The sequence below is a fragment of the Ochotona curzoniae genome, unplaced genomic scaffold (genome assembly GCF_017591425.1).
Source record: "Ochotona curzoniae isolate NIBS_2020 unplaced genomic scaffold, NIBS_Ocur_1.0 contig_4612, whole genome shotgun sequence".
NCBI classification, from domain to species: Eukaryota; Metazoa; Chordata; class Mammalia; order Lagomorpha; family Ochotonidae; genus Ochotona; species Ochotona curzoniae.
In genome coordinates, this window is record NW_024466343.1 from 16,069,343 (window position 1) to 16,096,975 (window position 27,633).

A 27,633-nucleotide genomic window follows, 5' to 3' on the forward strand; every position below is an offset into this window, starting at 1 on the left:
GAACTTCATCCAAGCCTCCCACCCATCGGTGGCAGGCTTCCAAACATTTGGGCTATCTTTACCTGTTGTGCCACAATGCTGGCCCAAATAAATCAATTTTTTTTAAGAATTTTTTTTTTTTTAAATTGGAAAGTCAGATACATAGAGAGCAGGAAAGGCAGAGAGGAAGATTTTCCGTCTGTTGATTCACTCCCCAAGTGGTCATAACTGTCAGAGCTGAGGCAATCTGAAGCCAGAAGCCAGGAGACTCTTCTAGGTTTCCCACACGGGTGCAGGGTCCCAAGGCTTTGGGCCATCCTCAACTGTTTTCCCAGGCCACAAGCAGGGAGCTGGATGGGAAGCAGGGCTGCTGGGATTAGAACCAGTGCTGAAATGGGATCCCAGTGCATGGAATGCGAGAACTTTAGCTGCTAGGCTACTGTGCTGGGCCCATAATTTTTCTTTTTTAAAGAAGGTTACATATTAAACCCAATTTCTTTATTTTTAAAAGAATGGAATGGAATTCTACTGATTCCAGTTGGTAATAATTTTGGGTTTTTTTGGAAATCCTGTAATTAAAAATGATTCACCCAACTATTACATACATAAATAATATATTCCTATTTCTAGTTCTTTCCCAAGTACTCAAGATCTTTCAGTAAAATAGTAGCTTTAAAGTTAAATGTACATTTTTCTATAAATAATTCATCTTGCAATATTGAAAACATTTTATAGGCAGCTTTAGAATAAACTAATTATTTTTTTCTTTGCAGAGGCATTGAACCAATTTCATAAACTTCATTCATATGCATATTTTCCCTTAGGGCTGCATTATCTTTGAATTGAATGTTTGTTACCCTTTCACCTAAATGATTTATTTTTTCCACACAGCTCAGTTTCTAATACTCTAGGATTTCATTATCAACATTATATATTGAGTGCTTTTGCTTTTGGCAAAGTCCTGTGCTTAGAACAAAGCTCTGGTATATATTGGGGCTCTTACAGTTGAACAATGTAAAGCTTTTTGAAAGACTAGTCTTATTTATTAAATACTGACATGAACGTGTAAGGTTGACTATTTTGAAAGTAGGTCTCATGTTACTAGAAGTGAAAAGTATGGTGAAAAATCCTAATAGAAGTTTACAAGGTGTTTAGATAAATACCCAAACAAAATCATCTAGGGGAAATGTGTCTGGATAAAAGTAAAAATAGTAGAGCTATTACAGGTGTAACCAGTAATCGGACAAACTCCATGAATAAGGAAGGGGTAAGGAACAACATCTTGCCAGTTTTTAAAAATGCTTTGTTCTTCAAGACATTTTAAAGTTTTTTCTTTGTTTTTATTTATTTGGAATGCCAAAAGAGAGGGTGGGAGACTTCTGCTGGCTTACTTGAATTCCAGTAGGAGCAAGTTGGACATTTTCAAAATGCCTTAGTGTACAAGAAAGACGAAATTTACAAGTTTCAGTTCTTTATTTCACTGAAACTCCATTTTCCCCTTATAGTTTATGATTCTTCGAACACAGTGGAAATGTTACATTTTATCAGTATCTTCTATTACTCTTTTTTTACTTTCTTCAAATGGTTTAGTTCAGGTATATAAGATGTGTACTCTTGTGTTTTTCCCAGAAATGAGAATGAGTTTTCATCACTTTCATTTTTTCCCTCACATTACCTCTCATGTCGTTTTCAGAACAATTAAGGTGAATCAGTCAAGAAGCAGATAGGTCAGGACAGGAAGCAAATAATGGAATGCTTCACTGAGTCTGGAACAGCCTAGAGGGCAAAAAAGTGACAATCTTTGAGGCCTAAATTCAAGTGAGGTTGTCCTTTTAACCTTAAGGTTCTCTGCTGAAGCAGTTCTACTTGGTAGCATTGCCTACAACTTCCTAACAAATATGTCCCAGCAATGCGGAAACTTTGAGAAAGCACTCTAACCACTATAGGCAGTGGGCCTGGTACTCAGCACTGAGCCTGTAGACTGATAAGGAATGGTGTCTGATCTGCAGTTAGCTCCAGTTCTGTGGTCTCAGCCACACTCCTTCGGATCTCTGCACAGCAGTCTCCACATTTGTAGACGGAGGAGAACTGAAGTAGTTACTACCTGTGGTAGTTGTGTACGGGTTAACCGTGTTTGTACAGAGGAGGCCTCCCACAGAGCAGTGGGATGATTCCTTCGCCGTTCCCACTTCTTTCCATTACTGATATTTTCCTTTCCCAGTCTGACTGAGTCTCTGCTTCTGCTGCTTTTTCCCATTTCTCCTCCTCCTCCTCCTCCTTCTTTGTTGGTTGGTATACGTTATTCAATACCTAGATCTTACTTCTTTCAAGCTATAAATGCTTATACAATATATACAATAGCATAAACCGGATCGCTTATCTCTAATATAAATTAGTCTCTCACAGTTCTGGAGACAGATGTCTAAGATCTGGGCCCAGGCAGGTTGGATGGCTACTGCGAGCCTTCATTCTGCTTCCTAAGTGGAATCTTCTTCATGATGACGTGAGTGAGGCAATTCTTTAGGGCCTCCTATATGAGGATACTAATTCCAATCCCGCTGGCCCCACCCTCATGATCTAAACACTTTTCTGAAAGCTGCATGTGCAGGTAACATGGAATTGGTGATTAGGTCTCAGTGTGGGAGTTTGGGGTGTGGAAACCACATTCAGACACAGCTTATTCCTGTATCTTAATTAGGTGCTACATAGACTCCTTTGCCTTCCTTTGTCTGTATTGGAAGGTTTATTCCTTTTTAATGTATCACAAGAACCAAGCAAGAAGCCTTAACATTATCCTGAACAATTATTTTCTTCATCATCTATGGCTAATCAATCTACAGTTCTGTTGAGTCTTGTCTTCATTCATTTAACATGATGTTTTTGACATTTGTCAGTCTGATGGCTTCTATCAGCAGTTAGCTGCTGGTTCAATAATACTGCAGTACATAGAAGTACCATAATTTCTATCCATTCACTGGTTACTGAGTATTTACATGATTTCCACATTTAGGTCATTGTAAGTAAAACTGTTAAAACATTTGTATACATTTGTTCTGTGGATGTATGTCTTAATTTCTCTTGGATTAAAAACCTGCAAGTAGAATTGCTGGGCTATATGTAATACTGTCAGGAACTGTAAACTGTTTTTGCAGGTGGCTGCGTTGTTTGTAATCTTACCAACAGTGTTTGAGAATTTCAGTCCTCATGCATCCTCTCCAGCATTTGAAATTGTTAGACCTCTTCCTTTTTTTAAGTTGAACCATCCTGATAGATGTTTGGGAGATAAATACCCTTTCAAAGTGTTAGATTGGTTATCTGGAAAACCATTTAGTCATGATGCTGTTATCAATGAGATCAACAATAGCAACCTACCACTAGGACTTGAAAGCTTCTATGAACCCTTTATGACCAAGAGGGTCCAGAATATCTACAGTGCAAGGTATACATGTCCCCAACAAGACTGATGCTTAAATAGACTTGTTAAGTCTAGTGTGAAGCAGAACTCTCAGAGCCTAATGCTTCCAGCCACTCATTCCTACAATTGCTTCATTGTATTAGATTTTGAGTAGCCGTTACAAACACTCCAAGCATGCAGTTGGTTTTGAAAACACTTTTTGTTGTTCACATGTCTATCCAGGCCATCTGTAGGTGTACTTGTGAAGAAATGAGCCTACTTAATGTTCCCTGCTTATTGTGCCACATATGCTAGCATGGCTAGAATGGGGTTCTGAAAGCACTGACCTGATTGTTTGTCCCCTTTTTTTAATTTGTATCTTCAAATTCCTATCAAGTATACTTTTTTTGGTAAGAATATTACACACTAACAGGCCTAGGTACTCCCTAAGTATATTTAGATTTTCCATTCTTCCACCTAAGTTTTGCTATGAGATCGGTCACATCACTGGTTCGGATTAAAGATGGCTCTCAGACCACAGAGGTTAGAGCCCCGAGCTGTCTGGTGGGCAGGAAAGGTCAGCCAGCAAACCTGGTAACTCGCATGCCCTAACCAGCTAAGCTGTATGGCCCTGATGGTATTTTTAAAATTTGCTATTATGTTCCACTGCCTACAGCTCTTCATTCCCCATGGGATCTTCAGACAGTTCTTGGAAATACATATTAAATAATTTTTGTAGCAAATAAACTTATATGAAGCCTCATATGTAGCCATTTCCCAATAAGCTCTTATCAACTTTTAGAAAGAGTTCTTACAAAAATCTTACATCCATACCTGATAAGATACCACCCATATCTAATCCAGAGATGGTTGCTTCCCATACTGCAACAGTTTTGGTTGGGTTTTTTGGTTTTAAAAGATTTATTTACTTACTTTTATTTCAAAGACAGAAAAGGAGAGACAGAAGGAGGGGTCTTTGGTCCACTGGTTCACACCACAGATGGCCACGACAGCTGGAGCGTGGCCAGTCCATACCCAGGAGCTGCTTTCCAGGTCTTCCATGTGGGTGCAGGGTCCCAAACTTACAGGCACCATCTCTTGTATTCCGAGGTCATAAGTAGGAAGCTAGATTTGAAGCAGAGCAGCTGGGACTCCAACTGGTACCCATATAGTCTGTCAGCACTAACGGGTGAGGATAGCTTATGCCAACGTGTCAGCCACAGGATGAGTTTCATAAAGTGCCATATTCCCCTTCTCTGTTGCCTGCTGTGAAACACTGTCCATTGTAGGAGGAAGGGAAAAGAAGGAAAACTGGTGGAAGATACTCTTCGGGGACATTTCTAGGAAATGGTCCTGGGTGTGTCAGTGGCTAATGATGGCTACCAAGAAATTCCCATTTTAAAAATGGTGTCGTTTATCTCATCATCCTGTGCTCTCTCTGTGTCAGTTCAAGGAACAATTGCCTTCTTGTTGCACCCTGCTCTTTCACTATTGGGTACACTCGCCCACAGAAAGATTTTCAGTGCCTATTTCACGGCAGTCTGTTCATCTTAATTCTTTTAGTAGTTTGGCGTATGTGTGTTGGGCATGGTGCTTAGCTCTAGGGATAAGAGAACAAGAGAGAAACAGTTCCTGTCCACAGAGAGCTCCTACTCGATACCTCATGTGACAGTATTACATGTGTCTGAGATCAGGCGAGATCGGGCATGTTCAGGGTGGTATGGCCATAGACAATGTATGTGTCCAGCAATACTCCTGTCCTGTCTTTTTTTCTGTAAAGAGAGGGCTTTTTTTTTTTTGAAATCTTATTTGAAACGCAGAGTCAACTTGGAGAATGGAAGTGAAGAGTGTAGCTCAATGTTCCACCCACTCTTGCTCACAACTGCCAGGGCTGTGTCAGGCTGAAGCCAGGAACCAAGGACTCACTTCATCCTCTCCTGCTCCTGGGGTGCTGTATTAGGACTTGACCCTACGAGATCCCACATGGAATATTTCATCCCAGCCAGCCACTTGACCAGTCACCCCTTTTTCTCTTTTAAATAAAGTTGTGAAAGAAGTTTTAACTGTGTTATTGGTGTGGTCTGCCCTTAAGTGTTAGTTAATGCTGTTGGAGAAGCACTTCTCGGACCAAGTTGTACAACAGTGGCTCCTAGGTGTAGGAGGCTCGAAACAAAATAGAAACTGCTACTACTATAAGCTGTAGTTTTTAGGAATACATGTCGCATGATGCTTTACTGCCCTTCTGTTTCTTCCAGACCAGCAACCAACAAACAGCTCTTTAAAATAAGGCGTACCACAATGTTACTTTGCTTAAACCCTCCAGTGCCCTGCCTCTTGACTCTCCATAAAAGTTAATGCTTACAGAATCTACAAGTGCTGTGCACTCAGTCCACACTTCTCCCGCATCACAACTCATCCTGTTTTGTTCTTCCCTCTGTCTTTCTGCAGCCAGGTGATGTCCTGGTGCTTTCTCTAAATGCCTGCCCCTAAACCACTGTGGAGCCTTCACACTTGGGCAGCCCCGCCTTCCAGAACATCCCCTCCCCCCCCCCGCCCCCATATGGTTCCCTCGCATTCTAAAGCCACAGTGATGTTTCCTGAAAGACACCTTTTTTGGGTTGTACAGTCCTTCGCCTCCACTGGTGCCCCTATTGCCCTTTCACTGTACTAGTTTTCTCTCGGCACTTTCTGTAACTGCCATACTTGCTAATTTATTCCTTATCGTCTGTCCCTCCCTCTCACTGCACTGGCTTCAGAATAACAGGGATTTTTCTCTTTGTTGTTGTTCACAGCTATGTGCTAGTGTATAGGACAAAGGCTGGCATATGTTTGACACACAGAAAATTTGTTTTGAGAAGGGCATCCTACTTAAGACACAATGAGCAAAGGCATTTAAGGAGAAATAGGATAAATGTGTGACGTGTGGGAGAAATTAGCAGACATGCACTCTTAACAGATACATGGCTTCTTACTTGAAAATTAGAAAAAGATCAATAAGACAAACAAATGTCACACACCAGGGCAAGAGATTTTAGGTTCGATGTCAGTGAAGCTGTTCCACACTCTTCACAAGAGTGAGCTCACAAGTGGGCTTTCAGGAACATCAGTTGAAAATAGTTATGGGAAAGTAGATTGAAATGGAGAAATACTGGAGAACACCAACCTATTATGATAATAGCCTACGTCCAAGGCCTAGGAAGAGGCCAGAAGTAAAGAAGAAATACAGATGTTGAATGCCTAAGAGACTTCTAAATGCATTGATGCTTGATTATGGGATGTAACAAAGTACTTTTTAGTAAATTTATTTTGAAATTGTAAATGGTAGACTCTGGGGCTAGCATTGTGGCATAGCAACTTGGGACGCTGCCTGAGGTGCTGACAATCCATTTGTGCACCAGTTTGAGTTCCCACTGTTCTACTTCTGGTCTCTTCCCTCCTGACATACCTAGGAAGGCAGCAGAGGATGGCTCAGGTCCTTGGGCCCCTGTACCTATGTGGGAGACTAGAGATTTCTGGCTCCTGGCTTCGGCTTAACCCAGACCTCCCCATTCCCCAGGCCATTCAGGGAGTAAACCAATGGATGAAGGATCTCTCTAATTCTGTCTTAAAAACAAAGCAAAAACTGAAATTTTTCTTAGTGATTTTCATAATAGTATATGGTGTGCACTAATTTAAGAATTATCTATTTGGCTCTATATCTGATAAGGCAGTGTTAAAATGTGTTGTGTAATTCTAGTCAATAAAGTTTAAGCTTCTCTTTTATTCGTCTTCTCTTCTTTCCTTGATCTTAATTCCCATAGTTTTTAAATTCCAGTTATTTATTTATTGTGAAGTAAATGGTTACATATTGTTTCATTTCTTTCCAAATAGGATAAATACTTCAGATTTAGACTTGTAACTTCAGGATTTCTGATTTTGCCTTTCAAATTTTGTTCTGCTTCAGATTTGGTGTAAAGAAGAAGCCAATTTACATTAATGTCGTAAGGGATCCTATTGAGAGACTGGTTTCCTACTATTACTTTCTGAGATTTGGAGATGATTATAGACCAGGACTAAGGAGACGAAAACAGGGAGACAAAAAGGTAATATTGTAGTTTCTGATATTTTTATAAAGACAGTTGTTTATAAAATCCAATGAATGATATGTTGTCTAGGTTTGTTATTGATTGTAAATAACTGTTTACTTATTGTGGCGTTTTTGAAAATAACCGAAAAGAAGCAAAAAGATAACTTTTGTATCTGATATCTTGTATATCTTGTAATATAAGTGATAGGGGATTGTTGCTTTGGTTTTAGAACTAAATATTTGTAATTATTGTTGTCTTTTGCACACATGTTATTTCCTGTATATTGAATGCCTTTCCCTGACTCTGGAAAAAAGTCTCTAACTTCAGCTCAAACATTACTTCTTCCATAAATTCTTTTCTGATGTCTCCAGTCAGAGTTAAGTCGAATCCCACTCAAGACTCCCAGAACACTCCATCAAATCTCCATTTTTATATTATCTATTTACATATGATCTTCTGTAAGCCGTGATAAATTTCTTTAAATGTGTTTCACTCATTTCTGTTTCCCTACTATTTAGCACTGTGCCTGGTTTACCTGTACATGCTTAATAGATGGTCGAATGTGTGAATGCCATGTTTCAAACTTCAGATGTTAGCAGTGATGCTAGACACTTGGTATATTCTGATAATCAACATCTACCAGTTGATTGTTTTCTGAATTAGATATGCTCTCATGGTGACTTGAGAAGGCAGTGGATTTTGTCTTGTTTTTCTTTTATTTGTTTTCTGGAACTTGGCTGTTTCCTTATTCTGAAAGTTAGGCAGGAATTACTGATGCAAACACTGCCTTATTCAGTGTCCACCTTTTCCTTAGCATTATTTAATGTTCTAAAAACAGTTGTTTCATAGAGATTCTGTAGTATCTGTTAATTCACTTTAACCTTTACTACTTTATTTTATATTAGTATCCATCTCCCTCTTTCAACCAAAAGAATAGTAACATTGATAAGAAGACTTATAGTCCTATAGGTCACTTCATTCCCATTTGTTATCCAAATGTTAGGTAATTTCCATATATGTGGTTCCCAGGTAGCTTACAGAGTTCTCTGGGGTAATTGTTGTTAATGTCATCATTTTACAGGTATGAACACCAAGTGCAATAAGGTTAACTGCCTTGCCCAGTGTCATACAACTAAGTAAATGGTAGAGTTGGGATTTTTTTTTAAGATTTATTCATTTTTATTACAAAGTCAGATAGAGAGGAGGAGAGATAGAGAGGAAGATCTTCCATCTGATGATTCACTCACCAAGTGGGCGTAATGGCCGGTGCTGTGTCGATCTGGAGCCAGGAACCTCCTCCAGGTCTCCCACACGGGTGTAGGATCCCAAAGCATTGGGCCGTCCTCGACTGCTTTCCCAGGCCACAAGCAGGAAGCTGGATGGGAAGCGGGGCTGCCGGGATTAGAACCAGTGCCTGTATGGGGTACTGGTACATTCAAGGTGGGCCCAGAATTGGGATTTAACCCCAGCCTTCTAATTCCAGAGTCCATAGACCTAATCCTTCATCTATCCTCTTAAAAGGAGGAAAGAAATCCTCCACCATGCTTTTATGTGAAAGATGTTCTGAAATTGCATATTTAATGTGGAAAAATCCAGGCAGATACCATAACATCATCCCTCTTTGATTTTGAAACTTTGAGGTTCATGATGCCATCCTGCAGCTTTAACCAGTCTTCCCCATGCCTGGGTAGGGCTCGCGTTGGTTTTGTTGTTGAATATCATTGTAAAGTACTTATGGAAACATCTGTCCACTTAGCTGTAGTAGTACTAATATCAGCCTGTATTGTCTTACATCTTAAGCACATGGAACCACTTTGAATAAATGCTTCATTAATGTGAAAAATTACTGCTTTATGATGGACAGTTTAGTTGCAAAACATAATGGTTAGACATTTTTGATAATTTGGCTTTTTTTCTCATGATATAAATGTTGATAGCATTTGCATTTATAATGAGCTAAGTGATCTTTTATTGCAGATAATTTCTTAATATATTTAACTGCAAGAGTTTTCATTAAATTCTGCTCTGGAAAGTTAGTAAAAGCCATTCCTAAAAATGGAAGGGAATTGGAAGATAATGGGGATTAAAGGGTAACCATGTTATATTGAAAATATCTTGTGGGGCACTTATTCCCAAAATCAAGATAGCTTAATTTCCATGAAGTTATATATCATTTGCACCTCAAGTGATGCTTTGAAATATATTACACAATATTCAGTGCAGCATTCATGACAACCATTATGTTTTAAATTCCAGTAATCTGATAATATAAACTCGTTCCTAGTTACACCATCAAATAGTCATTTCAAACTTGTTTCTGATATGTATACACTTAGAAAGCCTTTTGGCTGATTTTTGGGAAGCAAAAGATGTGTTTAATTTTAGAGATATCAGATACTTTGTTTTCCATATTCTCTAACTTAGCTTAACTTAACCTCTGCAGTACCTGGGAAGCACAGCCACAGTTGGATAGCTGTGTAGATTCAGTCAAAGATCTTTGAACTTTCGCTTGTTGGACCTCCTAGCTCCTGGCTCCGGGCTTCAGATCAGCTTAGAGTAAACCAGTGGATGGAAGACCTGCCTTTCTGTCTTTCCTTTTCTCTATAACTCTGCCTTTCTGATAAAAATAAATAAATCTTGAAAAAAAGCAAAGCTTATGGTAGGAGATAGGCGTGTTGTTGTTGTTGTTGTTGTTTCTTTTTTTTAATGCTTAGCCTTTATCACTGACCACCACAGGATTTCTCAGCTTCAGCAATTATTGTTTGGGGCCAGATAATCCTTTGTCCTGGGGAGCTGCCTGTAAGTTGTTGAATGCTTGCCAGCATTTCTAATCTCTACCTGGTATCATCCTGCCAACGTAGGTTAGAAAAAACAAAAATAACTTCAAACACTGCCAAATGTCATGTAAGGGTTAAGACAACCACAAATTATACATTTTGAAAAGCAACATAAGGACGGTCTAAGTTGAAATGTTGAGATTAGTAATTAGTAATTAGCGATTCAGAGTAGACTGCAAACATGGTGAATGGCAGCATTTCAATAGCAAGAAGAGCGGGTCTGGGAGGCTGAGAGCAAAGGTTCGTTCACAAGACAAACCTAGCGTGTCCGATCTCAGACAAGAGGCGTGAGGACTGAAGATGACCCTTAGATGTGCCAGTGCATTATGTGGCATCCAAAGGGCTTAGGAATGACAGAGAAATGAAGAAGTTGAAACTAAGAGGAAAGACTACTCTTGAGAGAGACCTTTGAGTTTGAAAGGAAAACAACAGCTAATCAGGAAGCATTTCTTTAAGATAACAGACTGCTGGAAATACATCCATATATTTGAAGAGAGCAAGAGGTTGAATGATACAAAAAAAGGAAAAACATTGGAAGTGGAAAGTCTCAGAAGGGAATGAGAACTTTATTCAGAGATAGGAGAAGGAAATACCTGCTTAAAGATGGAAGCAGTTAGAGCCTTCACTTGTAACTCAGGTTTTATCTGTGTCTGACTCAGTCTTGGTCGCAGTTTCCTATACAAAATATGAAGTAAGACCATTTATAGGAAAAGATCTGAGTGTAATTGTTGTCAGCTTCAAGCATTAAATTGCATTTAACTCTTTTAACCTTCAATTTTAAAAGTGAAATATCACACGTAATGTAACTGTTATAAAGAAATTTTTTTAAATACTTATTTTATTTTTATTGGAAAGGCGGATATACAGAGAGGAGAGACAGAGAGGAAGATCTTCTGTCCGATGATTCACTCCCCAAGTGAGCCCAACGGCCAATGCTATGCCGATCTGAAGCCAGGAGCCTCTTCCGGGTCTCCCACGTGGGTGCAGGGTCCCAAAGCTTTGGGCCGTCCTCGACTGCTTTCCCAGGCCACAGGCAGGGAGCTGGAAGGGAAGCGGGGCTGCCGGGATTAGAACCGGCGCCCATGTGGGATCCCGGGCGTGCAAGGCGAGAACCTTTAACCACTTGCGCCACCGCGCCGGGCCCTATAAAGAAATTTTTATTAAATGCATTTATTTTATTATTTTATGGTGTAGTTTTCCATAGGCTCTGGGATTTCCCTTTCTGCCTCCCCGAATCCTCACCCTCCCCACTGATTTCCCCTATTTTGTTTACAATAGTATAATCCTTTATAAACAGTCATAAGTCCATCATTCTGCTATTTGAATGTATCCTGACATTGCCAAGATATGTATATTTAACAGTTTCCTTGGGAATCTATCTTTAATTGGAAGTAAATATTCTTACTGCATGGCACGTTCACATTTGCGTCTTATAGTCTCTATTATGCCATCACTGTACATCCCCTTCAATGAAAAGCCATAAAACAAAATCAGCAACAGGAAGAAAAATAGAAATTTTACAGTGTCATGATGTTAAATAACATGCCACTGAATGATCAGTGTGTTGCTGAGAAATGAAACAATCAAAAACCTTGACGCAAATGATGCTACTGTGTGACCTATGAGTCAGTGAGGAAATTAATAAGAAAAGCAAATTTTGGATGAATGAAGATAAAAGCAAAAGTATCTAAACCCCTGAGATGTAGCACAAATGGTGTTGAAAAGATTGTTGATATTGTATTTTGCATGAAGATTGCCTTATATCAGAGGGAACAGGTTCTTACATTTTTTCACTTTAAAATGTTTTCCAAATAAGTCTTTATATATATATAATATTTTTATATATGTGGAAGGCAAAGAGAGAGAGGAGAACATCTGTCTTGCATCTGATGGTTCACTGCTCAAACGCCAAAGCCAAATACCTGGAACTCCGTCTGGCAAAGACCCAAATACCTGAGCCATCATCCACTGTTTTCCCAGTTGTAGTGGGACATAAGTGTCTTGTTCAGTGGCTTAACCTGCTGTGCCAAGATGTCCATCCCTATTTCATAGTTTTTGAACCATTTGTATCCAGTTGAAAGAATTTCTCTTTTTAAGTATTGGTGGTTTTTAAGTGAAAAAGCTGATCTTCAGAGTTTTTCTCTAGTGTTATAAAAAGAAACTGGGTTTTATGGGAAAGGGAAGGAGGTTGGAATGCTTTTGTTTATCATATGTACTTGCTTTGTTTTTTTTTAAAGATTTATTTTTATTATTTTTTTCATTGGAAAGTCAGATATACAGAGAGGAGAAACAGAGAGGAAGATATTCCGTCCGATGATTCACTCCCCAAGTGAGCCCAACGGCTGATGCTATGCCGATCCAAAGCCAGGAGCCTCTTCCAGGTCTCCCACGCGGGTGCAGGGTCCCAAAGCTTTGGGCCATCCTCAACTGCTTTCCCGGGCCACAGGCAGGGAGCTGGAAGGGAAGCAGGGCTGCTGGGATAGAACCGGCGCCCATGTGGGATCCCGGGCGTGCAAGGCGAGGACCTTAACCACTGCACCACCACGCCGGGCCCAACTTGCTTTGTTTTTTGTTTTAAGGACTTAAAGTTATTAAGATAAACAGATTTATTTATAGAAAATCCTATTTCTGAAGTTTGACCATGTGTTAATGAGCTGGCTACTGGAAGTTAGCAGGTGAGCAGGAACATGTTGGTAGCTGGGGATATGATTTGAATAGTGAAGCCCAAGTGCTGATGGAGGCTGTGTGTCAGATCATCTTGATTAAGATCTCAGTGAATTTAAAAAAAAAAAAAAAAGATCTCAGTGAATTGAATCAGTGCCGTAATATCAGTAAAGGTGGTATTGCCTTGTCCTGATTTAATATCTTTCACTAGCAGATGGTTGGTTTATTTTATTCATCAAATATTTTAATATTAGTGAGATAATTTTTGTTATGCTAAGACCTGGAACATTCATGCATATTTAAACAGGTTTTGAATACCCTGCAGTTTCTCCTCTTTGCGACTGGCTATCCTTGAGTTCTTTTGATTGTTGGGGAGAAATACCTCCCCTAAATGATAAGAAGGACCCATAAAGGACACAAAACCCAAACTGTTTTTCCACTGTCATACTATCTAATGAAGCATGTGGTAGGTGAATTGCAGTAGGCACTTTTTTGTTTGTTTGCTTTGAAAGCCAGAGAGATTTTCTACCTGCTAGTTCACTTTCCAGATGGCAGCAATGACCAATCCAAAGCCAGGAGCCAGGAGATTCATGGGAGTCTCCCAAATGAAGATGGGGGCCCAAACACCAATACCATGTTTTGCTGCTTCTCCCCAGTCATTAGCAGGGAGCTGGACTGGAAGTGAAGCAGCCAGGACAAGAACTGGCACTCTTATGGAATGACGTTGTCTCAAGTGGCAGATTTACCTGTTCTGCCACAATGCCGACTACAGGTAGACATATTTTAGCTGCTAAATTAAACCCAAATAATCAAGTAAAATGATTTCTCTTGCTTAGAAGACTAGGCATGAAAGATGCAAGCTCTTTGGGCAGCTTTGCTCCACACTGTTACTTAGGGTTCTAGGTCCCTTCCCTGTTTTTGCTCTGCCATTCCTCAGGAGGCTGTTCTTACTTGCTTAGTTGAATTTGGGTTGCTGCTTTATCTGCCTTCTAGCCTCTGAGAAGAAAATGGCAGGAAATCAGTTTCCTTCTAATCAAGTGATCCAGAAGTTACCAACACCAGCTGCTACTTCAAGTCCACTTGAATGCTCTTCATCATGTGGCCATAACAACTGCAAGGAAGACTAAAACTCTTTGAGTGTGGGAGGAGGGAGGTGTGGGTTCTAGAGGGAACTCAGTCAGCCAAAGTGGGTTAGAAGGTTTAACCCGCTGGCCAAAATGAGGTTTGAAGATCATCTACAGGTTTTCTTGGTTGCAGCACTGAAGTGCCTCAAGAGCACACAAACTAGAAGCTAGGTACATAGAGATTCAGGGTTGAAAACACATCCTAGTGGCAGGAGTTGCGGCACAGAGCATTAAGCCACCACTTGGGATACCCATGTCCCATCTGGAGTCCTGGCTACTCTGCGTCTGATATAGCTGCCTACCAATATGCGTGGAAAACAGGATGATGGCTCAAGTACATGAGTTCTGCCACCCCAATGGGAGACCAGATGGAGTTCCTGGTTCTGGTGTCAGTTTGGCACAGCCCTAGCTGTTAAAGAGTAAACCAGTAAACAAATCAATATAGGGTCCTCTCTCTAACTCTCTTTCAAATAATAGATAAACAGATATTTTAAAAAGTACTCATCTTTCATGCTTATTCATTTTTAATTAGTTTTAACTCTATGAATGTGCATTTTAATTACCAAAATTATCTGCATAATCATTCTGCGGATACTTTCAATATTTCAGCCTCTCTCTTAATATCCTGCTTTTCTGCATTCAAGCAAACTCATCAAAAATTTTTCATGTCATCTAATCTCAGAGAACTCATGCACACATGTGGTGGTAGTCGAGACTGTGAGCTCAACTCAAAGCCCTTCCATACCCTATGCCTTGCCGGTCTTATATTCTGTTCAGATAGAGGAGTAAGAAACAAAGTTAATTATCTCCAGAAAAGCATACTGTGAGTTAGGACCTGTGAGAAATTGGATATGATGGGTAGTCAGAAACCTTCCATTCTGTCATCAGTAAGGGCCAAAGGTTTATTTTTAGCATGGTAGAAAGATAGATATGTGTAGTTGTTTTGTTATTGTTTTTTTAATGAGCCAAGTTGGCATAACTGGTTAAACCACTGCTTTAGAAGATGTCTTTGTGTAGCAAATCTAAGTCAGTCCATCTTCAGAAATTCAGAAATATTGTATTTAATCATGAGTGTTGGCCTACTTTTTTTTTTTCACTTAAAAAAATTTTTGGCATGCAGCTAGGATCCCTGACTCCAGCCACCATGTGCACGTGGTGAGCTGTCCCCTGGCCTGCCTGGGCTCCAGGGGCTACTCCCTTCGGGGTGAGTACACCCACCGAGAGGGGAAGTCTGGGGGCTGGGCAAGCCCGGGGCCCACCTGCCGCCCTCATTGAGCTGTGGATGGAATTGGGGAGGGGCGCGACCTTGGGCCTGGGGGTTGAAACTTCTAGCAGCCTGCTGGCTGCTGGTGGGTGCTGGGCCGGGCCATCTCCATCTCAGATCCATGACTCCAGCCACCGCGTGCACATGGTAAGCTGTCCCCACGGCCAGTATACCATTTGGCACCAGTCTCTGCCTGCAGGCCACCCGGCCGCGAGCTCTAGGGTTTTGGTTCTTTGATTCGCTGCTTAGGTAGCTCCACGTTGAACCCATTGTGCTTCTGGGATGTGAATCAATCCTAAAGATTTCCAATGACAGTAACTTTTCCTTTGAAGAACTTGTAATCGCTGAACAATGCTGACCACCAAACACCAGTCCATGCAAAAGCTAAGACTCAGAGCTTGTCTAGCAGGATCATATCCTATTACCTGACGTGATGATGGATCAGGAGAAGGGTCACATTAGGCAGGGCCAAGACATTAACTAGCACTCGAGAGAACCATATCCGGGGGTAGATTCTGTGGGGGATGTGTGGGCCAATCCCTGTGGAAATTTTAGCCCCACTGGTTAGCTCAAGAGTTGGGGTGGTGATGGACTAAGTTAGTTGTGACCAAGGAGACTGCCATCAATCACAGGTAAAGGAACCCACAACAGTCTGGACTGGTCAAGACAGCAGCACCTGAATGTGCATCCTGAATAGGGTGTGGGCGGGCCAGGCTGCAACGTTCACCAGCTCATACAAAGGCCAAATGGAAGGCCAGACTATGCCAGACACTGGCCTAAAACCCAATGGCATGTATGAGAACTGGGTCTGGGAGTGGATCAAGTGGAGGAACTTGGGAAACACCCCTGGCGAGTCATAGCTCTCACTGGTGAACATGTGGTCCAGATCTGGGGGTCGGATAAGCTGGGAAAAGTAGCTCCAACAGCTGGCCAGTGTGTGAATTGGTAATGTAATGGGGTGTACTGGGCAGGACTGAGCAATCCTTAGCCCACAAGCAAAACTAGAAACCAGGATGGAGCACAGGTCATGCCAGCTAGGCTCTTGCACCTACTGGTCTGCGTGAGTCAGGGACACTAAGCCACAGTGTCTAAGGCAGAGGCTGGGACAGGTGAGGGGCTGAGCCAAGCTGAGTCAGAACAACCACTGGCATGTGTGTGATCTAGTGCTGGGAACAGGCCCAGTTGGGGAGCTAAGGGGCACCCTAACTGGGTTGAAGTTCCCACCAAGGGGCATGTGGGCTGGAATGGGGGCTGCGTTCTGATAGGATACGGTTGTAGTTTCCCTTGGCACAAGTGTGGACTGAAACTGGATGCACCAAGCCGGGTTAGACTCCAACACCATCTGGTGCTCTGGAGGACCAAGGTAGATGTGGGACGCCTCGGCTATGTTTCAGCCCCTTCTGAGCCATGTGTGAGCCATATGTGGGTATGGACGAGCCATGGCTGGGCTGAAACATCCAACAGCAAGAACCAGATTGGGTTGAAGGCCAGTCAGGAAAAGCCACTGTTCCTGCTAGGACAGGAGGTGAACTGAGTAGGGCTGGCTCATAGACCCCCTGGCATGCGCAAAATCTGGCATTGGGAGGGATTCTGATGGAGGAGCCTGGGCAACTCCTCTGGCAGGACACAGACCTGGCAGGTAAGCACAAGAAGCATGATAGGAAACAGCCCAGAACAGGCCATGGAAAGTTTCCCACTGGCATACATTTGGCATGGGTCTGGGACAGACCAGGCTGAGTCAGTTCATGTCATCTGCTGGCAAATCTGAGCACCGGAACAGAGTGTGGGTCAAGCCAGATTCGGTCACAACAAAAACTAGTACACAATACAGATTGCCAAGGTGAGTTTACCTGTATCGGATGTGACTGCAGTGCCCAGCCAGCACATGTGAGAACCAGGAAGGGAGGGGGCAGAGGGACTATGAGGGTACTCCCCTGCTGGACAGCTACTCCCGCTGGAGAGTGTGAACTGGGATGGGGGCAGACCAAACTAAGCAGGGCTACAACACCTGTGTGCCTCATGTGGTCTGGATCAGGGAAAAGCCAGGCTGGGCTGATTATTACTACTGGTACAAACAAAATTAGAGTGGGTGAGGATTGTTTGGGCTTACCTGCAGCATCAGCTGGCTGAAGCTGGCACTGGGGGCTAATTCTGTCAAGTCAAACCACGGAACCACCTGGGGAGTGCATAATCTGGGAGTGGGAGAAGCCTGGGAGGGAAATAGTGGGCTCCTCCCTCTTGGGTTACCACTCCAATGGGAGGTCATGAAAACTAGGCAAGGGGCTGGGGTGGCTAGACAGAGAGGCACCCAACAACATCCGTGAGGACTGGATAGTGGAGCTGGTTAGATGGAACTAAAGTTTAATATCTATTGACATGTTCGAGAGTCAAATGGGATGTGGGACAGACTGGACTAGTCTGCTACATATACTGGCAAACCAGGATAGGGGGCGGGCTTGTTGGGGGTTATTGTGGGTCACTTTGACTAGGCTACAGCTCCCACTGGTTAATGTGAGCGCCAAGTATGTGCTGGGCAGAACCAGGCTGAACTGCAGCACCCATTGGTTCCAATGGAAGTCGGGGCTGAAAATAGAACCAACCCAGCGATTGCAGTGACCAGCTATTCGGGGTGATGGATTGTGCCCGACCCTGTGCTTGCTAGTACATACAAGAATTTGGTCTGGGAACACCTCGGAGTTTCTTTGGGGATCTCCGCAATTGAACTGCTGGACTCAGAACCCTAACCATGAAAAGTCAGAAGACAGAACAAGTCAATCAACCACCTCAGCTACATGTTGGCAGTGAAAAATTTGGCAAACAGAGACTCTAAGATGGACTATATCAGTGGATTCCTCAATGACCTTATCATGCTTAGAGTGCCAAGGATGGCAGCAATTCATAACTGGTGAACTATCAAACCACTTGAGCAAGAATCTCGGAGCATGCCCCCCACATCTGGGATCTGGGGTGGGTGGGAAACTGGGTGGGACTTCTCCCCTAATATCCCCCTTTACCTCAGATACATGAAGGAAACAAGATGGAAATAATAGTCTTACCCATTTTCCTGTAGCCTTTGAACCTTTTACCCTCATTAACTATGTAAAGATTGTCAAAATTATAATAAAAAATGGAAAAAGTTAAAAAAAATTTTGGTATGCACACACCCCCACCCACAAACACAGACACAGAACTTGGGAAGGATGTAATCAACTGTCAAAATATGTCTATGAAAACATTTTACCATTCTGTCTTGAGCTTCTAAAGATGCATCTTTAATACTATGAATCCTTAAGTAAACAGTCTTTCCAGGAACCCTTTACGGATATTACTCGTGCAGGCAGTTTGTACAGACCTGTGCGTGTTGTGCGAAGGCTGTAATGCCTTCTACATGATCCCCTTTGAAACACAAAACAGCACACATTTTCAAAACCACAAAGAACATATTGAATAAATAACAATACATGTGTAGATATGCATACCCAGGTTCTCAAAGCCAACTATAAGAGTGACTTTAAGTCAGAGTAGTGACTCTAGAAAGTAGGCCTTGTGTAAACTACATTGGTCGAGGGAAGGCAATTTCAGTTGAAGAAAATGTAGTCAGCAAAGGTATACCAATTTGGGGATGCTCATGACATGTTTGAGCAATTACAAAACAGGTGCACACAGGACCTGACACAATAGTTCATTGGCTAAATCCTCACCTTGCAAGTGCTGGGATCCCGTATGGGTGTCAGTTCATGTCCTGGTTACTCCATTTCCCATCCAGCTCCCTGCTTGTGGGATATAAAAGTGGTAGAAGATGGCACAAGTCATTTGGACTCTGTGCCCATGTGGGAGCCACAGAAGAAGCTCCTGGTTCCTGGCTTTCAGTTGGCTCATCCCAGTCTGTTGTGGCCATTTGGGGAGAAACTGGTGAATGGAAGATCTTTATCTCTGCTTCTCTCCATAAATCTGATCTGCTTTTCCAATAAACATAAATCTTTTAAGAAAAAAAATGGAAGGCACACAAAAGTAAGGCTGTGCTAGTACTTCGGAATCAGATTATAAAGCCTTTCTCTCTGTTTTTAAAAATTGATTTGTTTCTTTATTTGGGAGACAGAGTTACACAAACCCAACATGAACCAGGACGTATTTAATTATTTGCGAGACTTAACATTTATATAATGAAAGAATTCTTCTAAACATTGCCATAAAACAAAGTTGTAAGAAAAATTCACATTGTCCCTCTTCTTGGTAACCTTTGATTAATTATCGTCTTATCTACTCTTGTGCATGTACTTAATAACACAGCGTATTGAGATGGTGGGACTGCGAGGCTCGGTTTGTTGTCTCATGTGTGCTGCTCTGCCTTTGTTCCAGACCTTTGATGAGTGTGTAGCCGAGGGCGGCTCCGACTGCGCTCCAGAGAAGCTCTGGCTTCAAATCCCCTTCTTCTGTGGCCACAGCTCAGAATGCTGGTAGGGAGATAAAGTTAGCTTGAATTTCCCGTTTTCCTTGTTATCAGTGTACTCTGTATTTCACAAGTGTGAATGTGTAGTCAAGGGCTGGGTGCAGGGAAATCAGTGAAGGACCAGGCAGAAAGCAACATACCATTAAGTAATGCCTAGTTCTGTGGTTATCTTGGAATGCATTAAAAAGATTTCTCATTTGTAATATCCTGACAGTGCTTGCCAGCACAGTTCTGAATTATAGACCAGGGGTCATTTTATAAATTGTATTTTGTTTGAGTCATTCGTGATGAATCAAGAAAAGGCTTAGTGGGTAAATTATTCATTTGGTTTTACTGTTACAATGATTTTGACTTTAAGGGAATCCAAGGTTATGCTTACAGTTTAGTTTGCTAATAATCATAAGGTGGAAGATAGAAACTTTTATTTTCAATATAGAATTTTCTTCCTGAGAATATGCTGAGTTTTCAGTTCCTAAAAGTAATTGTGTGTTTTTATTGGCTGCATTCAGTCATTTTAATAGGAAAAGTAGAAGACAACAGCACATTCAGTGTTAATATATTCCTGGAAACCATAATGAGAAATGCAAAGAGGTTCTTCATTACTTGAGCTATATTATTAAATTACTGTGAAGTTTAAGGTCCTGTTGCTTGAGAACATTGTAAGAGCTCAAGAAGAATTGGGAACATAGAAAGAATGTCTTCTCAATTGTGAAACATTTGCGTAGAACAAGGATTGGCAGACTATGGCCTGTACATCCGATGTGTCCCATCATCTGTTTTAAAAAATAATGTTTTATCAAAGCACAACCACATATATTGATTTAATACTGTCTGTGACTGTTTGCACGGCAGCACCAGAGCTGAGTGATTGTGACCTACAGCATGAAGTATCTGATCTTGGACCTTTGTAGAAAAAGTTCTCCAGGCTTTTCAAGTATAGAGTGTTGCTCTGTAGAGCAATGTGGAGATTTTAGATATTCCATAGTCAGGAAACAGGAAGGGGCCTTGGAAATGAGCTGCTTTTCTTCCTCTTCACTCCTGCCCTTCTTTTAACAGCTGAGAAAACAGAAAGGGAAATCCCACCCACTGAAGAACACACTGCTGGTTAAAGACAGAACACGAATTGAGGTTAATCAAAGGATGTTTCCTGCCGAAAGGAACCTGGAAATACAGTTTATTTAGGACCCAATTTTTGTTAACAGCATTATCTGTCCATGTAAACAAAAATAAAAATAAAATATTCTTAGAGCTGTTTACTATCTGTTTTCTGTTCCTTAGAAATTTCAGAAAATGGTAAGCTCGCTAAAGTCCTAATCCAAGTTAATAAAAACAGTAAAATTGTGTAGACCTTGCCTGGAGAGCTCTTAAAATGAACCTGTTTTAGACTAGCAAAATTAAGTGCATTCATACCACATCAGATGGGAGGGGATATATGTTATATTTAAGTTCTAAAAACTGCCCTCAACCTAAACTTTGTTCATGTTAAGCATGGTTTAGTCAAATTTGAATTACATGCCACATAGTTCAGTAGAAACTGGAGATGGAAGCAAAGGAAATTAAAAACAGGTGTCTTTCCACAAAAGACATTAATAAAGAGCATGAAGCCTTTGAATGTACATGTGTTTATCTACTTTGCCCGTTATAGTCAGTGTGAGAGGCATCAGAAATACTTAGCAGGTTTCACAACCCAGTTTCTAATTCCTCTTCTTTGGTTTCAGGAATGTGGGAAGCAGGTGGGCTATGGATCAAGCCAAGTATAACCTAGTCAATGAGTATTTCCTGGTGGGAGTCACTGAAGAGCTGGAAGACTTCATCATGTTGTTGGAGGCAGCTTTACCCCGGTTTTTCAGGGGTGCTACAGAACTCTATCGTACAGGTACAGAAACAACATACTTTTCTTCAAAGCTGCTCATAATCCTCTTGTTTCTTACAGCTTAAAAAAATGCAAAGCATCTTCAAAAAGTTTATGGAAAGTGTGTATAATGAAAAAACTGTTCCTAGTTGTCAGATTCTTGCTCCAGAATAAGCCTGTTTTAGTTCCTCGCATGTCTTTTTCCTCAGGTGCTGACGCTCAGGTCACATGACATGGTTATAGAAAAAGCAGGTTATGAGAAATTAGAATTAAAAACTATAGACAGTGTATCGATTTTTTTCAGATTTATTTTTACTTGTATTGGAAAGTCAAATATATAGAGGAGAGGCGAGACAGAGAGGAAGATCTTCATCCGCTGATTACTCCCCAAGCGATCACAACGGCTGGAACTGTACCAATCTGAAACCAGGTGGCAGGAGCCTTCTCTGGGTCTCCCATGTGGGTGCACGGTCCCAAGGCCTTGGGATGTCCTTGACTGCTTTCCCAGGCACAAGCAGGGAGCCGTATGGGAACTGGGGCTGCAAGAATTAGAACCAGTGTCCATATGGGATCCCAGAGCATGCAAGGCAAGGACTTTAGCCATGAGGCTACTGCACCAGGCCTGTGTATCATTTTTAAAAATAAACTGGTGCACCAAGCACTTGCTAAGAGGGTATATGTGGCAATGGCCTTTTAGTATTTGACATTTCATTGTTGTCTAATGAAAGTTCTGCTATGAAATGGGCTCCACGTTTTTTCTGAACTATGTTAATAAAATAATTACGTTATCTTTATTTCAGTGTGAACTTAAGCCATCTCTTCAAATAAAGAGACGTTGATCTTTGGTGTGTTCTCCTAAAAGTTATTTATCTTTCTTTTTTTTTTCCCTTTGTAAGTAGGAAAGAAATCTCACCTTAGGAAAACCACAGAGAAGAAACTCCCCACTAAACAAACTATTGCCAAACTACAGCAGTCTGACATTTGGAAGATGGAGAATGAGTTCTACGAGTTTGCACTGGAGCAGTTCCAGTTCATCAGAGCCCATGCCGTTCGGGAAAAAGATGGAGACCTCTACGTCCTCGCACAAAACTTTTTTTATGAAAAGATTTACCCCAAGTCAAACTGAATCCGAAGAGTGACTTAGATCCTTGAATAGAACTCTGACCCTGATTTCACCTTCACTCTTGGCTCTGCAGCCAGAGATTGCTGATCCTGGCAGTTTGTGTTGAGCTGAGTTTGGAAGGGGTAATAATACCAAGGAGGTAGTGTCTGTATGGTAGAAGATTTATGTTTCAAGCATTTTTCCTTTTTCTGGATGAATTTTGGTGAGAAACAAACCGTGTTATCACCTAAAATAAATACAAGCAGATCTAGTCCAAAGGCTGAATACAATTTCAGAAAAGGGTCTGATATTCTGGGTTTTGGCAAAGCATTTTTTCAACTACCCATGAATGAAGGTTGATCCGTTTGACACTAAGGCCTGCGCTGGCAGTTGGGGTTAGACACCTCTACTGAATAGTGTTAATAACTGTTGGGCAGTGTGTGCTTTGTTGCTGCGAATCATGTCTCTTGAAACTGTTGGAATGTGGGATCATGTTTGCTAAGAAGTGTTTCTGCTTATAGTTGGATTTACTCATGTTTATGTAGGTGGTTTTAATTTTTTTAAATAATCATTAGTATTAAATAACAGCTCAAACCATGAATAATGTTATAAGAAGATAAGAGTCAAGGCAGTATTGCTTATTTCCGTCTTCCCAATATTTATTATTGGGAATAAACCTCAAAGAACATCGGCATTATCTGAAGTTTTAGCTAAAACTTAAACACATTAATATCAAAAAAGGCAGTGTACTGTTTGTTTCTTCATGGGTTATTTGTAAAGCTGTAAACTGAGCTATCAAGGCCTCCTCTTAGGACTCCATTGGTGAGCTGTGGTGTGGGGCGGGTTTTCCTACTTCTGTACTTTTACCTGTAGACTATTTTTAATAAGGTGCTTTATAATGTGTTTTAAAGCATTGCATTTATGGACAAAAAAAAAGAGGAAAATGCTGTAAATAGTGCATATTTTATGTATTTGGACCAAAAGGTTACAAGTAATCAGACAAAAGTGATTTTGCACCTGTTTTATTATGTCAACTAAAACCATCAGACTTACTGTCCTTGTATTTCTCATTTAAATTTAATGTTAAGACATCAGTGAAATGAACTTCAATCACTTTTCGATTTTGATACACAATACATTACTCATCTCTGGAGGTAGTAGTTGTAGTGGAAGGAGTCCCGGATAAGAAGTCGAAACACTTGACTTCCAGTCTCTGCTCTGCCACTTACCAGCTGTGTGACCCTGGGCAAGTCCCTTAACCTCTCGTTGCCTCAACTTCCTCATCTTGAAATGAGGCTGATAAAACCTGCTGTACCTACCTCACAGGGCTGTTGTGAGGCTGGATGAGAGGGCACGTGAAGCACTTTGGAACTGCAAAGCAGTGAGAGATATAAGGTGCTGTTGTAGAGACATCTGTAACACGTGGTGTCAAACTTTTCTTTAGCAAAGGAAAGTCCATTTGGGGTTGGAAAAAATAAGTTAATTTGACAAAGTTGTGCTTAATGAGTGTCTTCTCAGTGTTTCACCTTCCATTTTCAACAGCTGTTGAGCTGTGAAAGCCCTGTGAACTCCTGGTTCCCAAGCAGCTGCCAAGTTCCCTGTCGTCAGTGGCCCACTGGCTGATCTGGGACAGGAAAGTCTCACTCGGCAGAGTTTACTGATTTTTTTTTCTGTTTTTGTTTTCTATTATCATTCAGAAATGACAGCTGTTTTATACCTGTGCTTTTTAAGGTGTATTTTCCAGGGGTTAAAGTTTCCTGCGCGTTCTTCTCCTTCTTAAAGTAAAAGAGAGAATTTTAAGAACACTTTTCTAAAAGAACAATCTTTAATATGTTTAGCTTAAGCAATTGTTTCTAAAGGCTTCCCCACACTGTAAGTCTTTGAGACACATTGCTTTAAAGGTTATTAATTGTATGAGCGAGAGGGAGGACGCACTACTTACAGAAAATATTACGGATCCACTGGAATGACAGAGTCATTTTAGCATCCTTCTCCCCCAGGAATATGGAAATGTTAAGAACCTGAGCCAGGAGTGTGACTGAGATGCCACAGGGGACACCTGTGTCCCACACAGGGTGTCCCTGTGCTGTATCCTGGCTCTTGCTGACAGCAGCTTCTTGCTCACGCAGCCCCCACTAGACCGTGCTGACAGCCCAGATGCTCCCCGGGTGAGTTCTGGCTCAACTTCCCAACACTGACCCAGCCCAGCTCATTATGGGTGTTTAGGGAGTGAACCAGCAGATGGCAATGCCCACCCTGTGTCAATTTTTTTATAAAGATAATATGGCCAGGCATATATACTTTTCTGGTTTTTGTTTTCCCTTTCTTTAATGTTTCTAAATTAACTTCTACAGGTATTTGCTGAAAACAAACTATTTGGTGTTTATGCGCTAATGGAACAAACTGCAGGTTCTCTGAGTACACGCTAAGATCTGGTGAGGTGCATTAACTGTTTTTAGATACCTAGAGCAGCTCCTGGAGCACTGAAGCAGGCTCAGCGAGCTTTCTGTGTGTGTAGAGATTCTTGGCTGCACAGGCCTTGTGCTCTCTGTCATAAATCAACTGCCCCTATTGCACAAAAGCAGCTATGAACAATATCTTAACAGCCGAGTTTGGCCATGTTCCAATAAAACTTTATTTGCAAAAACAGACAATACACTGGATAGGGATGTGGGCTCCCAACTCCTGCACTAGAGAAATCATTATTTATGCAGAAATCATGTTTGTATCCATCTTCAAGTGACCTAAAAGAGTTTATATACTTCCACAAGCTCCTGACATATCCAAAGAATAACTTCCTGATTTATTCTCCCGCAGAGTCACAAGCTTTTATCACTTACACTGTTTCCAAGTGGGCCTGTTTATTTCTCCAGTTCAACAGTTCAGAACCGGGGCATTTATTTGATCATCTTAAAGGGTTGGATAGGAGTGTCCTTTCTGGAAACTGAGAGGAGAGTGGATTGAATTCCATCTGGTCCAGTACAGTTCTAGGAGTGTGAGTCCTTGTAATACCTAACTTTGTAATCAATAAACTATGTAGAACCACAGAGATAATAATGTATTTTTTTAAAGTGGCAAACGTGGTTTTCTTTTTTCAGCCTTGGCACTTTTTCAGTATTTTGATCATAGGGAGATATTTTTTTTATAATACAAAAGTAAATTAACCACTTTGAATTTTAATGTTATGTGTGTATGTGTATATATCTATATCGATATCTGTGTTTATTTCCTAAAAGAGGAGAGTTCCTTTTTGTTCAACTTGTATCAACTCCTGTTTTCTAATTGCTGTGAAAAGGCAACTGTTGATAAATTATTGTGACTGTTTTAAAATGTAATGGGGACGATATATTTTGATTTTCACCCAGCTTTAATCTGTAAAGTATCACTTAAATATATCTGATAGCAACACTTGAATATTGCATGGGAATTACTTTGCTGTCATCCATTTGCATTTGTGCAGCTTTGAACATGCCAGGTGTTTTTTGAACTCCTGATGATGGGATATCGACTATTGAAAGCCAGAGAACTTAAAATTACTTTTACATTTTGAAGCATTTTTCTGTTCTTAAAATTAAGTTGATGCCTCTAATTGGAAGCCTACTCCTGCTCTTTCTAAACATATGTCCTGTTGGAAGTTCCTGAAGTTGTTAGTGCCATCCGTGATTTACAAATAGTATTTTGATATCACAGATGATTTTCTCATTGTATTTGCATAGGTAGAAAGAAAACAGCCTGTTATTCTCACTTTTTTAAATAAAATAAACTTTTAAATGCATTAGAGAATTGAACTAAACTGGTTCCCAAAGCTGATATTTTAATTTTATATTCCAGTTCTAAACAGAGAACATCTGTGCAAATCATCTGCCAGAATTTCCCTGTCGGTCATTCTTAAAGCCACCTAGGGTCCTTGGGTCCTTTCTTATGAACCGTGTGTGGTGCTATCACCAGGTGTTTGATACTTCTGAGGATTTGACAGTTTGATGTCTCGATGAGTACTACCCATTAGGAGGCGGCCGTTTAAGCCACCAGCCACTTGACACAACATGATACCTGCATTCCATTTCAGAGCACTGGTTTGAGTATCAGCTCCTCCACTTCCAATCCAGATTCTTGCTAACGCACCTGGGGAAGCAGCAGAAGATTGTGCAGGAGTTGGGGTCCTGTCAGCCAGCTGGGAGACATGGAGGTAGTTCTGAGCTCCTGGTCAAGGTCATTGTTATCTTTTAGGGAATGAACCAGCACCTGGGAGGCTTCTTTCTCCTCTGTACCCCTGCCTTTCAAAAAAATAAAATCAGCCTTAAAAAGAAGTACTATATTTTACTGGGAGAGGAGTGGGGCTGTTGCTGTGAGCTGTTTGCTTCCATTTACCTAACACAGTGTTGCCATATGAGACTGCTGGTTAGGCAGCCTTGTGAGGGAAAAGCAGCCCAGGATCATCACTTGCAGATTTTCTGCAGTGGAGACTTGAGAGATTAGAATAAGTGACTGTTTAATTAGATTTAGCCTACAATTTAAGTTCATGCAGCGTTGGGATCTTTACAGTAAGTGGGCCCAGATGGTGATGAGCACTTTAAAACACCTTATTGGAGGCTGGCACTGTTGCATGGTAAGCTAAGCCTCTGTCTGCAGTGCTGGCACCCTCTATGGGTGCTCCATTTCTGATCCAGCTCCCTGCTAAGGTCCTAGGAAAGCAACAGAGGATGGCCCACATGCTTGGGCCCCTGCACTCCTGCAGTTGTGACTAATGGAGGGAAAGTCTCTCCTCCCCAACTGTTCCTTTCAAATTAAATAAATAAAATCCTTTAAAAAAAACTTTACAGATTAAACTGTAATGGAGACACTGCTGCAGTCTCCTTTGTTACTGTTTAGACCATTGTAGCTTTCTCTCGAGAATATGGCT

General features: G+C 41.2%; 1 protein-coding gene across 2 annotated transcripts in view; it reads left to right on the forward strand.

The window, feature by feature from the left end:
* HS2ST1 (heparan sulfate 2-O-sulfotransferase 1) overlaps window positions 1–26,147 on the forward strand; it is a 158,622-nt gene extending 132,475 nt beyond the window's left edge. Inside the window, exons 4-7 of one of the 2 annotated variants that reach the window (XM_040987393.1) lie at window positions 7,317–7,455; window positions 19,689–19,786; window positions 21,498–21,655; window positions 22,528–26,147. In XM_040987393.1, the coding sequence (XP_040843327.1) occupies window positions 7,317–7,455; window positions 19,689–19,786; window positions 21,498–21,655; window positions 22,528–22,757 (625 nt within the window). In that variant the 3' untranslated portion in view covers window positions 22,758–26,147. The remainder of the gene's footprint in view (window positions 1–7,316; window positions 7,456–19,688; window positions 19,787–21,497; window positions 21,656–22,527) is intronic. The other variant, XM_040987394.1, reaches the window with a different exon arrangement.
* Window positions 26,148–27,633: the final 1,486 nt, after the last annotated feature.